Source organism: Eurytemora carolleeae, unplaced genomic scaffold, assembly GCF_000591075.1.
Source record: "Eurytemora carolleeae unplaced genomic scaffold, Eaff_2.0 scaffold10, whole genome shotgun sequence".
NCBI lineage: Eukaryota > Metazoa > Arthropoda > Copepoda > Calanoida > Temoridae > Eurytemora > Eurytemora carolleeae.
The window spans coordinates 659,412-674,423 of record NW_019396179.1 but is presented as its reverse complement, the minus strand read 5'-3'; the positions used below and the strand labels follow the sequence as shown (position 1 = coordinate 674,423).

The following is a 15,012-nucleotide window of genomic DNA, read 5'->3' as shown; positions in this document are numbered from 1 at the left end:
GAATTTTGCCCAACCGTCCTATTCGTGATTTATACATTTTTAGAAGTACATATATATTACATAAATACATCACGTATACAGTTTTTAAAAAAAATTGTTTGAATAAATGAAAGTTGTTTTTAATTGTTTTTGTTTCTAACTAGACTGTCAATTTTATTTTTTCAAAATACTCTTAATTACTACAAATTTTGAGTTTGGAAATCTAACAAAATCTTTTTAACGTTCAAAGAGTGATAAAACATTGTTCGTTTTAAAAGGAAAGACCGGCTAGTTAATCTGAACGAAAAATGTAACTATAATTCAACAGTAAACTGACATTTTGATAAACACTTCTGTTAATCTGTGGAAAATGTTTGTGAACAATTAAACATTAAAGAAACCGATAATTTATTCCCGATGATCTAGAGTTAATTTAATGTTCCTAAGTAACAAATTATACACTAGTCAAATGGAGGGTTTTAAGATAAATTCAAGTGTACAAAAAATCTAACCTTTCAGGGTTCTCCCAGGTACCTTAGGTAAAATATTTACGATTAGAACCAAATATTAGGTGTACACCCTAAAAAGATAATTGAGTATCTTAGTTTTTCCACTGTATTTCTATTTAAATTTTCATCTAATAATTTCGAAATCCCTTTTTTCTAACAATTATTCTTAAAAACACCATTTAAAGGTCTAAACTGAACACATAAACTATAAGGTCGGATTTTATATGACATTGGCAGTCTTAAAGTGTTATTCTTCAAAGCTCGAAAATGGTAGGATATCACAGGAAATAAGCATTGAAAATATTATCTTGAGCATAAAACGATGAAAAATGCCTGCTTCCATGGTGGTTTATCTGGTTTAGATTTAACACTACCTGCTTCATCAAAAATCATACTTTTTCTGGTACTTTTTGCCAATTATTGAGTGAAATATACAAGCAATAAAATACTGCAAGAGTGCAAAACATACCAGCCTTACTGCAGAATCCGACCCTATGTTCTATTTCTTCAGTTTTGACCTTTAAATGGTGTTTTTATGAGCAATTGACATGATGCTCAATTATGTTTTACACCAAATAATTCATGAATATGTTACCTAAGGAGCCTGGAAGAACCCTGAAAGGTTAGATTTTTTGTACAATTAAATTTATCTTAAATACCTACACTTGACTAGTGTATAGTTAACAGTAGACTTTTTGTCACATTTTATGTCAGGTTTAATAAATAATTGTAAAAAGACTTTCTTTTGCGCCCAATTCCTTCGGGTGAACAAACAACTTACTCTCTTACTTAGAAATTATACTCCATAAAAACGTCTCATTGTGATCAAATGGATCCTAAAATTTTTCTATTTAATACTGTACTCTTGGTTCAAATATCTTACCTAGCCCGTTTCCCCCTTTAATACTAAGGAAAAATGCAATTTTCAAAGAATTGGTCGATTGTTCTAGTCTAATTAGGTTTGGTTGAGTAATGTTTATTATTCTGAACATGAAGGTCGTTTTTATGGTATTTTTTCAAATAAGTGCACATTCACTTAAAAGAATTTTGTTGAATAGGACGGAGAGCATATTATTTGCCCTGAGTGCGCCAGGAAGAAGATGATGGAGGAGATGGAACAGGAGTAGAAGGAGTTCATAACCAGGGACCTGGTGATGGAGTAGAGGGAGTTCATCACCAGGGATTTGGTGGAGGAGTAGAAGGAGTTCATCAACATGGACCTGGCGCAGGAGTAGAAGGAGTTCATCACCAGGAACCTGGAGGAGAAATAGAAGTAGTTCAACACCTGGCCCTGGTGTAGGAGTAGAGGGAGTTAATCACCAGGGACTTAGCGAAGGGGGGGGGGGGGGATCATCAGAGACAGAGTAGATTTTTTTGGGGTTTATGATATTCGAGAGTATTTAGTCTTTTTAAAATTTCCAGGGGCTGAATCTCCTCTTGAACCCCCTTAGAGGGGCACAGTTCCTAAAGGCCTCCCCCTTGTACTTGCCCCTTATGATTTTTTTTTCTCGGGAATTTAGACAATTTCCATTTTTTTAACAGCTCTGTTAATTAAACTTATGTACAATAATAAAAACAATATTTATTCAACAGCTCTGTTAAACTAATATACAATAATAAAATTCAATTTTCTTATTTCCAGTCAGTTCGTTGTTTTAATAAAGAATGCCCAGGAGGTTGTTATTTGCAATCTGCAATCTGCATTTTGCATTCTGAAATTTGCAATTTGTAATCTGCAATTTGCAATTTGCAACCTGCAATCTGCAATTTGCAACCTGTAATGTAAATAAACTGTTACTGTCCTCGTCTTAAAATCTGTAATTTAAAATTGTTTTTTGTTGACTAACAAATACATGTTTAGAAATATAAGTATGTAAAGATGGCAGTTAAGACCTAGAGGAAAAAAGAGATGGATTTAGCCATGGAAATACAAATACAAATTGTTTGGAAATTACAGGAACAGTATTTTTTTTGTTTGACAATTAACGACAATGTTTAAATGAAAAATTAACTATTGGTTGAATGAAAAGAAAACATGCTCCGACAAGAAAAAAAAACAGTTAATTGATTTTGTATCATTATTTTTTTTTGAAAGAAAAGATTAAAAACAATTAATGAAACATGTTTTTAATCATTTTCAACATTTTTAACTTAAGAACATGAATATGTTTGTGAAAAATGGAAACAATTTTAGACAAAAATCGATAAAAAATTTATATAAAAGAAGATTTTGTTATTTTTACATTATTATCATATATTACTTTTGCTGCATTTCGTAAAGTGTGGCAGTTGACAACATAAGAATAATACGATATTTTTAAATGCTCAATTATGAAATCCCCACCCTTACTTTGAATGACGCTCCCCCCTNGCCCCCCTGTACTAAATAATGCTAACTATTTGTACTTTTTTGGTGCAAGTCTGATCTCAAGTAATGGACCGGGGTTTTCCACAACAATAGAAAATACTAAACATGACACTATTTGTATTTAACGATAAACAGTGTAATCTATAACCGATAAACGTCAAAACAGTTGAAGGCCCATATTTTTTGTGGGACCTCATATAACCCCAGGAGAGGTCATGGATGCTCATATTTACAAGAAATTTTTTTTTAATTTGCGTGATTTAGCATCAATTAAAAGCTGAATATGAAGAAAACCGCGAAGCGCTCTTAAACAATTTAACACAGAACTGCGTAGACATCAAAGTAATTTATAAAATGTCGCCTTGACAATTTTCAATGGTTTTTTTACTATTATACCTAAATCTTAGTAATATTAAACATAAATAAACAGCTACGAAATATGCAGGAACAGTTTTAACTTTAAGAGCTTTATATAATTATTTAATTAAAAAACTAAATATCTGCAGTGTTTTATTATCTGTAGGTTTAGAAAACGACATTTGATAAATTCTTACGACGTCTCCGAAGTTCTGGGTGAAACTGTAGCCTAGTTATAAATATTATAATTGATAGATTACATTTTCATCTGTTTTTATCACTTTATCAACTTTCAGTGTTACATTTTTTCTGCTTTCGTAAACTAAAGCACGTGACGCGGAAATGAAAGGTTTTTTTTTACATCTGTAATTTAAAACACTTATGTTAATTTATCTTAAAATGACGAAACATTGTTTTTAAATGACATTTTATGGAACTTTTTTGTCTATAACATGAAACTTTTAAAGTAGTATTTTGTTTAGTTTTTTAATCGTGAATATTCAGCAACTAAAAATAATCCAAAGGAAGATTTCAGAATGATCTAAAACAAAATTAATTATCCCCTCCCTGCTAAATCTCTTTAGATGATTAATAAATAATTATTATTTTAGTTTAATTATATTACAAATTCTTCAATAATAAGTGTAGTGTAGTAGCTCACCGCAAACTAGACATTACTGGTGCAACTTTGTGAGTTGTGACCTCGTAGCTCCTCTAGCTATGAGTTTACGCACAAGAATGAGAAACAAAAAATTTAGTAGGTTACATACTAGAAATTTAAATTAATTGTTCTTCTCAAAAGTTCTTCTATTAGAGAAGTCATGATTTGAAAACGTATGTGATATAAATCTTCTGAGTAATTTAGTTTAGTTTGACGTGAGCGCAGATGCCTGGGGCACCAACCGTACTCATCAGAATAGGCCTTTGTTGCAAGAATTATACAACGTACCAAACACACATTTTTACCTTAAATCGGACGCTTTTAGCAGAAGTTAAAACAAACCACTGTATGGCTCAATTTTAATACTATAGTTTCAGTAGAAGTAACTATTTCCATTTATTCCATGATAGCGCCGATTAAAGGATTCGTATCTCTAATTGGATAAATGAGAATGAAAGAAAGATAGATGTTACCGCCATACTATTCCTATTGGTTCAGAATAGACAACAAACACATGACTGAAACCTGATTGGATAAGGCGCTAATGAACTCGGCATACATTAAACATTTTAAATAAGCCATCATAAACCAAGAAATTTGAACGTAAGTGAAAATCTTTAATATTTTCAATCATAACTCCTCTTATTGTAGACGAATGAGAAGGACAACAATGTTTTAAATTTCTGATATTTATCTGGATAAATTAGTTTAAATCATATTTGGGGGGGGGGGGAAATAAAACTAAAGGGTGTTAAAAAACCAAATATTTTTTTCTCTTACAGGCCTAGTCATTACCCGAACATAATGAAATTAATATCTCAATGTTTTTAGGATCTCTTGGAGTATTAGTTAGAACTTTATCAGATTTTGTCAACTCTGCTCTGAATAATGCTCTTTATCTCTTGAGCATGAAACTGATCAATGTACCTTGGAGTATATGGTTAGAAATTTATCAGATTTTGTCAACTCTGCTCTGAATAATGCTCTTTATCTCTTGAGCATGAAACTGATCAACGTACCTTTAAAACAAAGCTAAAGGAGGTCCAGAACTTGCTTAAAATGGACAAACATCTATTTAATTTTGTTTAATATAAGCCTAAAACTCTAAAAAGCAGTGTTATTTACCAGATACAAGTTCAGGGTGGAGATTATATAACCTTACTATCATTAAGAGATAAAGAGCATTTATTCAGAGCAGGGTTGACCAAATCCTATAATTTTTTAACCATGTCTTAAAGACACTGTGATATAAATTTTAATATGATTGACCATGTAAGAGAAGAAAGTGTGAAGTGTTTTTTTTTGTTTTTTTTTAACACCCTTTATATTTGCAAATGTTTTGGCTGTTGAGAGTGTACAAAGAATTTGATTTTCTAAATTTGAATTTTTATACCAGGAATAGGATAGAGCTTTAATAAAATAGTAAGACCTATAAAATGTGGAAAAGTAAGATGACTGTTTGAGTTTAATGATTTTAAATAGTTTAATGAATATAAAACACAGCATTTTTTTTATTTAAAACAAATTTGATTTTCAATCTACTGCAGTGAACAACAATAATTATATGTTAGATTGATTGCATGTCGTCTTCCCATTCTGAAGCTTTGTAGGTAAACTGTCACTGAATGGTATTAATTTTAGGTTTGCATCGGACAAATCTGCTATATGTACAACAAAACTGTTTTTATTCAAAACTAATTTGTTAATTTTCTGCTTGAATTGATTAGATGATTTTGATATTTAATAATAGCAATTGCGTGTCAGAACTCAGGAATGTCAGGATATGTTTTTTTTGGCACGAATAAAAATTGAATAAAATAACAATTTTTACTAGTTTTAAGAACGGAAATATAATTATTTTATGTTTTTTAATGAAATCTTTGTAAATTAAAGGAATTTAATTGTATAATTCAAGATTTTTTGTTTTGTGTTATATTTTTAATCTAAAAATTTGAAATCCTCTTGAAAAAAATAAAAATAGATCAATTTACATTTCAAGATAATTTTTCATATTTTCAAGTTCGTTGTCGCATATGCCATTCAATTTTATTAGATATTTACCATACGATGATACAGAGCATAGTTAATGGGAATGTTCGCGAAACAAGAAAGTATATCAATAACAATATTATTCTATCTGAATTGATAACAAATTATTTCCATCGAATTAAAAAAATCACAAAAGTCTCACTTTGGTAGTAATACCAACCTGTAGAGCTACCCATAGCTGATTTAAAACCCCCCCTCTAAATCCCATGTTTGATGTCCAAATATGACAAATGATACATCATTAGAAAGCTCTAGTGCTCTACTTTTAGAATCTGCAAAAAATTTGAAAATTTGCAAAAATTGAATTTTTTATCGCAAAATCCAGTTACATAGTAAAAATGTTTGCAAAAAAAATTTGTCCAAAAAATAGAAAACTAAACATTTTTGAAAAGCCCTTGACCATGCCATTTTAAATATGCAAAAAATTTGCAAAATTTTAAATAACCTAATTTTTAATCAAGAAAAACTAAAAATGTGCATATTTCCTTGGACAGGTTGTTTGCAAAAAATTAGCAATTCTTTTTCGCCAAACTTGTGCAACTTGTTTCTTTATGTCAAAGGCTTTCCAAAAAGCTAAATTTTATCAAAATCTAACAAGTGGAAGTGGGTCAAAACAAAGATTTAATTTGTTACAGGAAAAAGTAGTCATTCAGGCAGTGTGCCTGAGGACTCAGGCAGTTAGTATTAAATCCCGGTTATAGGCCTAAAGGCAGGGCTTTGGGTATGTAGGAGAAGTCAGAAAATTTTAACAGCTATAGACCAATACTTTTTGAGTTATGTAAAAAAAACTACAGGGGGGGGGGGTAAAATTGACCCCACCCCCAGCAGGAATAGGGTTTATATAAACCAGAAGAGCGAATATTTGACTGGTTTGATGTATCTGATATGTTTGGCTGGCTTCTTATAAGGTTTAAATATACACTGCACTTACTACTGAGGTATCATTTATCTTACTTAGCCAAGAAAAACACCTGGTATTACAGTATTATCCTTCAGGAATGTTGAATTTAATAAAGGGTGTCCTGGAATAAAAGATAAATAAAGGGTGTCCTGGGATAAATGATAAATAAAGGGTGTCTTGGGATATATGATAAATAGAGGGTGTCCTGGGATATATGATAAATAAAGGGTGTCCAGGGATATATAATAATTAAAGGGTGTCCTGGGATAAATGATAATTAAAGGGTGTCCTGGGATATATAATAAATAAAGGGTGTCTTGGGATAAATGATAAATAAAGGGTGTCCTGGGATATTTGATAAATAAAGGGTGTCCTGAGATAAATGATAAATAAAGGGTGTCCTTGGATAAAAGATAAATAAAGGCTGTCCTGGGATAAATTATAAATCAAGGGTGTCTTGGGATAAATGATAAATAAAGGGTGTCCAGGGATATATAATAATTAAAAGGTGTCCTTGGATATATAATAATTAAAGGGTGTCCTGGGATATATAATAATTAAAGGGTGTCCTGGGATAAATGATAATTAAAGGGTGTCCAGGGATATATGATGAATAAAGGGTGTCTTGGGATATTTGTTAAATAAAGAGATGCCTTGGGATAAATGATAAATAAATGGTGTCCTGGGATAAATGATAAATAAAGGGTGTCCTGGGATAAATGATAAATAAAGGGTGTCCTGGGATAAATGATGAATATAAAGGGAGTTCCAAGATAAATATGATAAATAAAGGGTGTCCTGGGATATATTATAAATAAAGGGTGTCCTGGGATAAATGATAAATAAAGGGTGTCCTGAGATAAATGATGAATATAATGGGAGTTCCAAGATAAATATGATAAACAAAGAGTGTCCTAGGTTAAATGATAAAAAAGGGTGTTCTGGTATAAATCATGAATAAAGGGTGTCAAAGAATAAATGATGAATGAAGGGTGTCCTAGGATAAATGATGAATATAGGGTGTCCTAGGACAAATGATGAATAAAGGGTGTCATAGGAAAAATGATGAATAAAGGGTGTCCTGGGAAAAATGATGAATGAAGGGTGTCCTAGGATAAATGATGAATAAAGGGTGTACTAGGATAAATGATGAATAAAGGGTGTCATAGGATTAATGATGAATAAAGGGTGTTCCAGGATAAATGATATTTGAAAAATGCGTTCCCTGTGTAAACAATGGACAAAGGTGCAACACATTTTCATTTATATATATATATACATTGGAAAATAAAATAAAATGTTAAAAACTAATGTTTGTAACCAAATAAACAACAATTTTAAAGCAAAGCATTAAATGCATTTTGTTATTATGGAAAATACCCATTTTTTACACGCAGGAACTGGCAAATGAAAATTTCGGTCAATTTCTAACTCGTACGATGCTGTAGTTATCCGCCAGTCGTTTTCTAAAAAATTCGTAATAAATACTTATTAGTTTTTCTAGAAGTAGTGCTACTTTTGTTCATGTAGCGTATTATTATTACCGCTTTAATGTACTATTTTTATAAAAAAAGATAAGCAAAGTTCGTCCTGGGTTCCCTAAGTATACAGTTGGAAGGATTTCGATAAAAAAAATGAAATAAAATATGGGTTAGGAAGATAATATGGAAGCAGTCTTATGCGTATTTGATGTTGTCAAATGGCAAAAGGTTTTATTAGTAGCTTCATAATGAATTTACATAGTAAAATTGGTCTAATTACATTGTACAGTTATGCTGTGTTTAATATTCATTTGACTACTGTAAATTATATCGTGTGTCTAAAAGTCGTCTTCCTATTCCACTGTGTTATGGTACCCAACGCACACAAACCCTATCCTCTCGCATATTATGAACATACAGGGTTACCCACAAAAAATAACACTGCAGAGACGACTGTAGGGAATTTTTACTGTTTCTTCACATTGATGATTCCCTACAATTGTAAACTTGTTTCTTTCTTTGCCAAATCTTTAAATCAACCATTTAATTGCTATTTTTAAGTCAGAAAACTAAATTTATATCTGATATCTTAAGAGTTTTTAAGTTGGCTCATTCTTTGTGGGTAACCCTGTAAATAAGAAGAAAATACAAAATCTTAATTGATGGGAAAATACGCGGTATTATCTATATGTAGTGAACAATGCAACATTAAGGAATCAAGGATGTTGGAACAATTTTAAACTGCATATAATTGTAGTTACAAATTAAGTTTATGTGTTTACAATTACGCAAAATTGCATTTCAAATGAATGGCTGCCAAAGATTTTAGTTGCATTAATTATAAACCCAAATTAACCCCAACCGTTCTCTTCGTTTATGAAAACGTAAAATTACAGGACAAACCCGGGTTTTTAGGTAATTATGTATCTTTCTACAAACAGTAGTGTTTATATAACAAATTTTTTGGCAACAAAAGTAACAAAAAATAGCTTTTTGAATCACTTTGAATTATTCAGATTAATTCAGATTGAACGATATCATTCCTCCCCCCCCCACTTCCCCTAAAAAATATTCCAATTGCGCCTGTTTAAGGGTCTTGACTCAAAAATAGGAGGATTAAGATCAATAAGATCAAGCAGAGCAATCTATGAAAACTGTGATAAAGATTTTTGAGGAAAATTTTTTTTATTTTAGATTAGTCTCATTCACAACCCGTCAAAAATAGTGTTAGCGATTTTATTTACTGACATTGTTAAAACACATAGCCCCAAGCACATAAAGTATTATTAGATCAACATGAAAATGGGTTTTTAAGTTAAGACTCAGTGAATTTTTTAACCAGTACCTATAGTTAACCCTTGAACCTTTCTGGAAGGTTCCCTCATCCCATGAATGACTGTTGTCCGCAATAAACCAGAAAAACGCTTGTATAACCTTAAACACTGCCAGTTTAAGAATTACGACTTACGTGGGGAATTTTGCCCAACCGTCCCGCCCCTTTTAGATCTGCCCCGCCCCCCTCTCACCGGGCAGTGAAGCACAAAGAATTTGACTGCTTTTTCCAGGCTACAGAAATCCAGTTTTGAACGAGGTGCCTCTGGCGATGATTGGCGCCCCTCCCACCTCGGCGCCTAGCATAGGCGCCGGCAAATTGGAACTAGAGTAGGTATATATAGGGAGGAAGTATGGATACTTTAAACAGTTATTCAACAGACACTACACAATGTTCAAGGTAGGTTTATATATAAACAAATATACTGCAATATTATGTATAAAGTGACATGTGTCTCACAAAAACAGACAAAACAGTTAAAAAAGAAAATCATACAGGGTTACCCTCAAAGGATGACACTTTATTAAATGTATTTAGTATTTTTTCATTCCTTTTTTCTAAACTTATGTTTTACCTCCTATGTTGTATAATCACTGGATCGATAATTTTATTTTAAAAAGTTTTAGATTAATTTTTAAAGCAGTATCATTCTTTGAGGGTAACCTATAAAACTAAATTTAATAGACAAAAACTTTTTGTTGCAAGGATGTGTTACTTAAAATATATCTTTAAAGGATGAAAAAATATTTTGTCTCACAATATGAATCTCTTTTTTTTGTCTCATTTATTTCATGGAATTTTGGAGGTAAACTTTTATTGTTTGAATATATAGATTTTTTAGCAAAAGTACTCTTTTATCCCAATAAAAATCACTTTTCTTTGAATCAAATATTTTAGTTTTTCATCCCAAATCTGTTCTATTTAACAGATAATCTGTTTTGTCAAGATACAAAGCAGTTGTTCTTTACAAAATATCCCTTTTACCTTAACTGAACTAGATCTCTTCTACATAATACAATATCTTTTTTGTCTCAATTGAATATCTTCTAGCGAAATCTTTCATTTTCAAGCTAAATCTCAATTCTTTTCTAATTTTCTTTTAAAAAAATCACTAATCAGTTTCCAAAAAAGCGAATTAAAAAAACATTTTTCGATTAAAAAGCATTACAGACTTAATTTCATCTGCTCAAAAATATCTCAGATCTTAGTAAAATGGTATTAGTATTTAGTATTGCAATATTTAAAGTAAACTGTTTTCTAGTGTTAAAGATTTGGATAAAAAGTCTTAAAATAGATACACTAAAAAAGGATTGAACATGTTCTTCAATGTTTCTAATTTCAGTTAGCACTTTCTTCCGTCCTTTTCGCAGCTGCCCTTGCCCGTCCTGATGGAGCAATCCCCAGCTATGGACCCCCTCCTCCAGCATACGCACCAGCACCTGCTTATGCTCCTGCCCCAGAATATGTTGACGAAGCCCCCAAGTACGCATTCACCTATGCCGTAAAGGACGACTACACATACACCAACTTTGACGCTGCTGAGCAGAGGGATGGTTATGACACCGCTGGGTCCTACAGGGTCGCCCTTCCTGATGGCAGAACCCAGATTGTTACTTACACCGCCAACAAGGTAAATTTAATTTTCTTCTTTTCAGAACAACCTGATTTTATGTTTTTGTTCGTTTAATTGCCACATATATATATATATATACTAAAGCTGTACAAAATGATACACCATGTAAACATTTTTCAAAATTAAGGGCTGAGCCTATCTTAACTGAATTAAGAATAAATCTACTTCCTTGTATGCGACACATTTAAATAGCTAGCTCAATCAAGCTGAAAACGTTACAGGATGATTATTCTGGATCAATTCCATGTGGAATAAACATCCTGTACACTCATTCAAACTTTTTACAGCTTTCAGAAAAGTTTTTTCAGGCATAAACAGATATATCCAAATTGAGCCTGAAAAGACCCTATTCAAGAACCATGGAAAAAGTGATTTTATGCCTTTTTTGTAGTATTTCCCCTGTATGTATGAATGCACTGCACGATCATTATTTCTCATAAAAATTCGTTTTTTACAGAAAAGGCATTTTTTCTTCTCTAATGATATTCTAACAAACAAACCCCAACCATATGATATACTTTGGTCAAAATGCATCTCAAGTCAGAAGTTTGAAGTCACTGAAACTGCGGTACAAAATTTATTTATTACCCAGATGATTTAAATTTATAGCTTTACAAATTATACAATGCCTGCAGCAAATCATTTAATTCCCTGGGTTGTCTAAGAAGTCACGTCCGCCATTGTTGTAATTCTTCTCCGGGGTGACATGTTTGATATCATACTCGTGCACTGTTGCCGCTGATCATTATTCCTCGCCAGAGAATGATTGATTAATTGATTGATTAATAGTATGGGAATTCTTCCTTTCGCAGGCTTGTAATTAGCGCAGCATTGACGAGGGCAGATAAAGGGGCAAGGGCAATGACATCACCTTAAATAGAGCATATTCCCGAAATTCGACATATTTAGCAATTTTTCCTCCCATTTTATAGCATTTCTAGAAGAAGGGGAGGGGAAGGAGTATGTTAGATTTATATGGCCCCACTTAGACCTAGTTCTGTAAATTTCTTTGGGTATTTAATATAATCATTCATTTTAGAATATCATTTATAAGATCAAGTATAGTCAAAACTGTTGAAAGGTTTCCATATTGGATTTGGCATTCATTCAATTTTACAGCTTTTGGAAGCTTGCATGTAAACAACAATTCTGTGGTTTAGTTTAATTTCTGCATACCTTCAAATTATAGGAAATAGACTAAACTGAGTAAGAAGTTCACATAAGTTAAAATTTTAGTAGATTAAATTTGATTCTTGTTCTGATATGTCCGGTTGTAGAATCATTGAAGTGTGGCATTGTTTGATCGTGCTGTGTTAGTTCCCAGGCTATATAATTATTCTAAGATTAGTAATATCGTTACATAGAACATCATACAGTATGCATATTTCAATATTGTTTAATATCTGTCTTCCTTCACTTTTCAATTTATTAAAACTAATTGTTCTTAATGCTACTATAATTCAGAATATTTTTATTATTCAACCTAATGAATTAAAACTCTAGAAGACTGGACTGACATTGAAGTGTTGCCAGTCCTTGGTTTTTGGGTTTAACTTGCCCAACCACTATTTTTTTGTAGCAATGATGAGAAGATTGGATAGTGCTTGCTTCTTTTTATGCATATGAACATTAGGACAGTGGTCGGCGATTATATCAATACAATGAAGACGACTTTTTATTGATAATGCTTTTTCAACTTACAAGTAAACAAAGAGAGTCTGTTACAATTGTGTAAATTCTCTATGATAAAAAATGTTGAAGCGTGTCTGCTATCTGAAACCTTGCTAGAAATCAAAAAAAAAATTGATATAAACGATGACAACTCTACTAATGCAGAAATTGACAAGATTTTCTCTAAATGTGCGTAGCTCATTCTTTTGTTCCGTAATTGTTGTTGCATGTCATTTTCATAATTTTTTATTTTAGGATGGATTTGTAGCTGATGTAAAGTATGAGGGTGAGGCCACCTACCCTGAGTACAAACCTTCCTATGCCCCTGCCCCCAAGGCTGCCTATGCTCCTGCCCCTGCACCCAAGGCTTATGCCCCTGCCCCTGCCTACGCCCCTGCACCCGCCTATGCCCCCAAGCCTGCTTATGCCCCTGCACCCGCCTACGCCCCTGCCCCTGCTGTGTACAGGACCTCTGGAATCAAGTATGCTGCTGCCCCTGCTCCTGCTGCCCCCGTTGTTGTCGAAGAAATTGTCCCTGTTGTTGCTGAGGTAGATCTCCGTACTGATGACGCCCCAGTTGTTGAGGAAGTTGTTGTTGTTGAAGAGGCTGCTCCCATCGTCGAAGCTGCTCCCGTTGAGGCTGCTCCCATCGAAGAGGCTGCTCCCGCCGAGGAATAAATATTCCAAGAAGCTTGATCATAAAATCAAGAATTCTAACGAAGCAAACCTTCCAAACTTCCTTAAACTACCCGGCTGTGCTTAAGTTGAACCATGTCTATAGTTTCAATTTTACGGAACTGAAAAAAAAACTATTTAATATTTATTTTTCGAAATATTAAGTTAATGAAAGTTAATTTCTTGAATAAAATATTTATACTTGCATATTTGTTAAATTATTAAATCTATAAAAGTATGTTCTAGCCAACACACCTGTCACCCCCCTCACACCCCTCCCCCTCCCAACACCCTTCCCCCACACAACAAGCTGACCCACACAGCTACAGAGGATACAAGTTTAGTTTGCTTGAGTCCGGCCCGTGAATCACACAACTGCTTGCAAGCAATAGTTCAGTTTATATGTAGTTCAGTTAAAAAACCATAAAATGAAAAAGTTCAGCTAAAAAACCCATAAAATGAAAAAGATGTGATTATTCTTACTTTTATAAGGTACTAGCTGAAGTGCTCATGCGTTGCCCGTTGAAAAAAATAGAAAAATAAATATGTTGAAAAAATTTTTTCAAATGAAATGAATGTCCACAACAAAATTCAGCCCAATCGGTCCAGCCGTTTGGCCGGCTATACGCAACATATATATATATATGAATGTCTTGTTTTGTTATATTATAGAATGCAGTGCAGTGTAAACAGAAGGATTCATAAGTTCATCTGAAATTTAGATAAAAGTTTTTTTCTTGTCTAAAATGAACAATGTTATAGGAAACCAAATAAGCGCTCTAAAGATTTAACATTCCTTGCTCGCAAAGTAGAATATAAAAGATAAATAAACTTTATTTCTTTAGAAAATTTACTTGTTTAACCTTTTCCCAGTTAGGGCACATTTAAGATACAGGATCATAAAACAAAAAAATAAAAAGTTGAACAATTATTAACCAAAATATTATAATTGGAAAAGATCAAACGAATTTATTACATCCCACAAACTAAAATTGTCTATAGTTCCTATATCTTTGCAACCTGATGGTGTGAATCTTTTATCGTTAAAACTTTGACCATTCACCATATGCATAGTTTGAGTAGAAGTAAATATTTCCATTTACTGATAGCGCCGATTAAAGGATTCATAACTCTAATTGGATAATGAGATAGATAGAAAGATAGATTTTACCACCAAACTATTTCTATTGGTTCAGAATAGACACCAAACACATGACTGAACCCTGATTGGATCAAACGCTAATGGACTCGGCATACAGGAGTGCATTTGACCATCTGACAGAACTCTTCAGGATTAGAAAATAGGAAATGAGTCGAGCAATCAGTTGGCAATTACTTTTTTTTTACTTTCTTGCTTGAAAATAATTATAAATAATTTAATTCCTTATTCTTCGT

The 15,012-nt window shown here is 32.5% G+C and overlaps 2 protein-coding genes across 2 annotated transcripts in view; both read left to right on the top strand.

The window, feature by feature from the left end:
• The window catches only part of LOC111697348 (four and a half LIM domains protein 2), a 17,933-nt gene extending 15,564 nt beyond the window's left edge, over positions 1 to 2,369 (top strand). Inside the window, exon 11 of the mRNA XM_023467326.1 lies at positions 1,547 to 2,369. Within this exon, the coding sequence (XP_023323094.1) occupies positions 1,547 to 1,615 (69 nt within the window). The 3' untranslated portion in view covers positions 1,616 to 2,369. The remainder of the gene's footprint in view (positions 1 to 1,546) is intronic.
• Positions 2,370 to 9,971: 7,602 nt separating this feature from the next.
• LOC111697367 (cuticle protein 7) lies at positions 9,972 to 13,824 on the top strand. Its single transcript, XM_023467350.1, has 3 exons — positions 9,972 to 10,037; positions 10,981 to 11,268; positions 13,198 to 13,824. The coding sequence occupies exons 1-3, from the start codon at positions 10,029 to 10,031 to the stop codon at positions 13,618 to 13,620; spliced, it is 720 nt and encodes a 239-aa protein (XP_023323118.1). The 5' UTR covers positions 9,972 to 10,028; the 3' UTR covers positions 13,621 to 13,824.
• Positions 13,825 to 15,012: the final 1,188 nt, after the last annotated feature.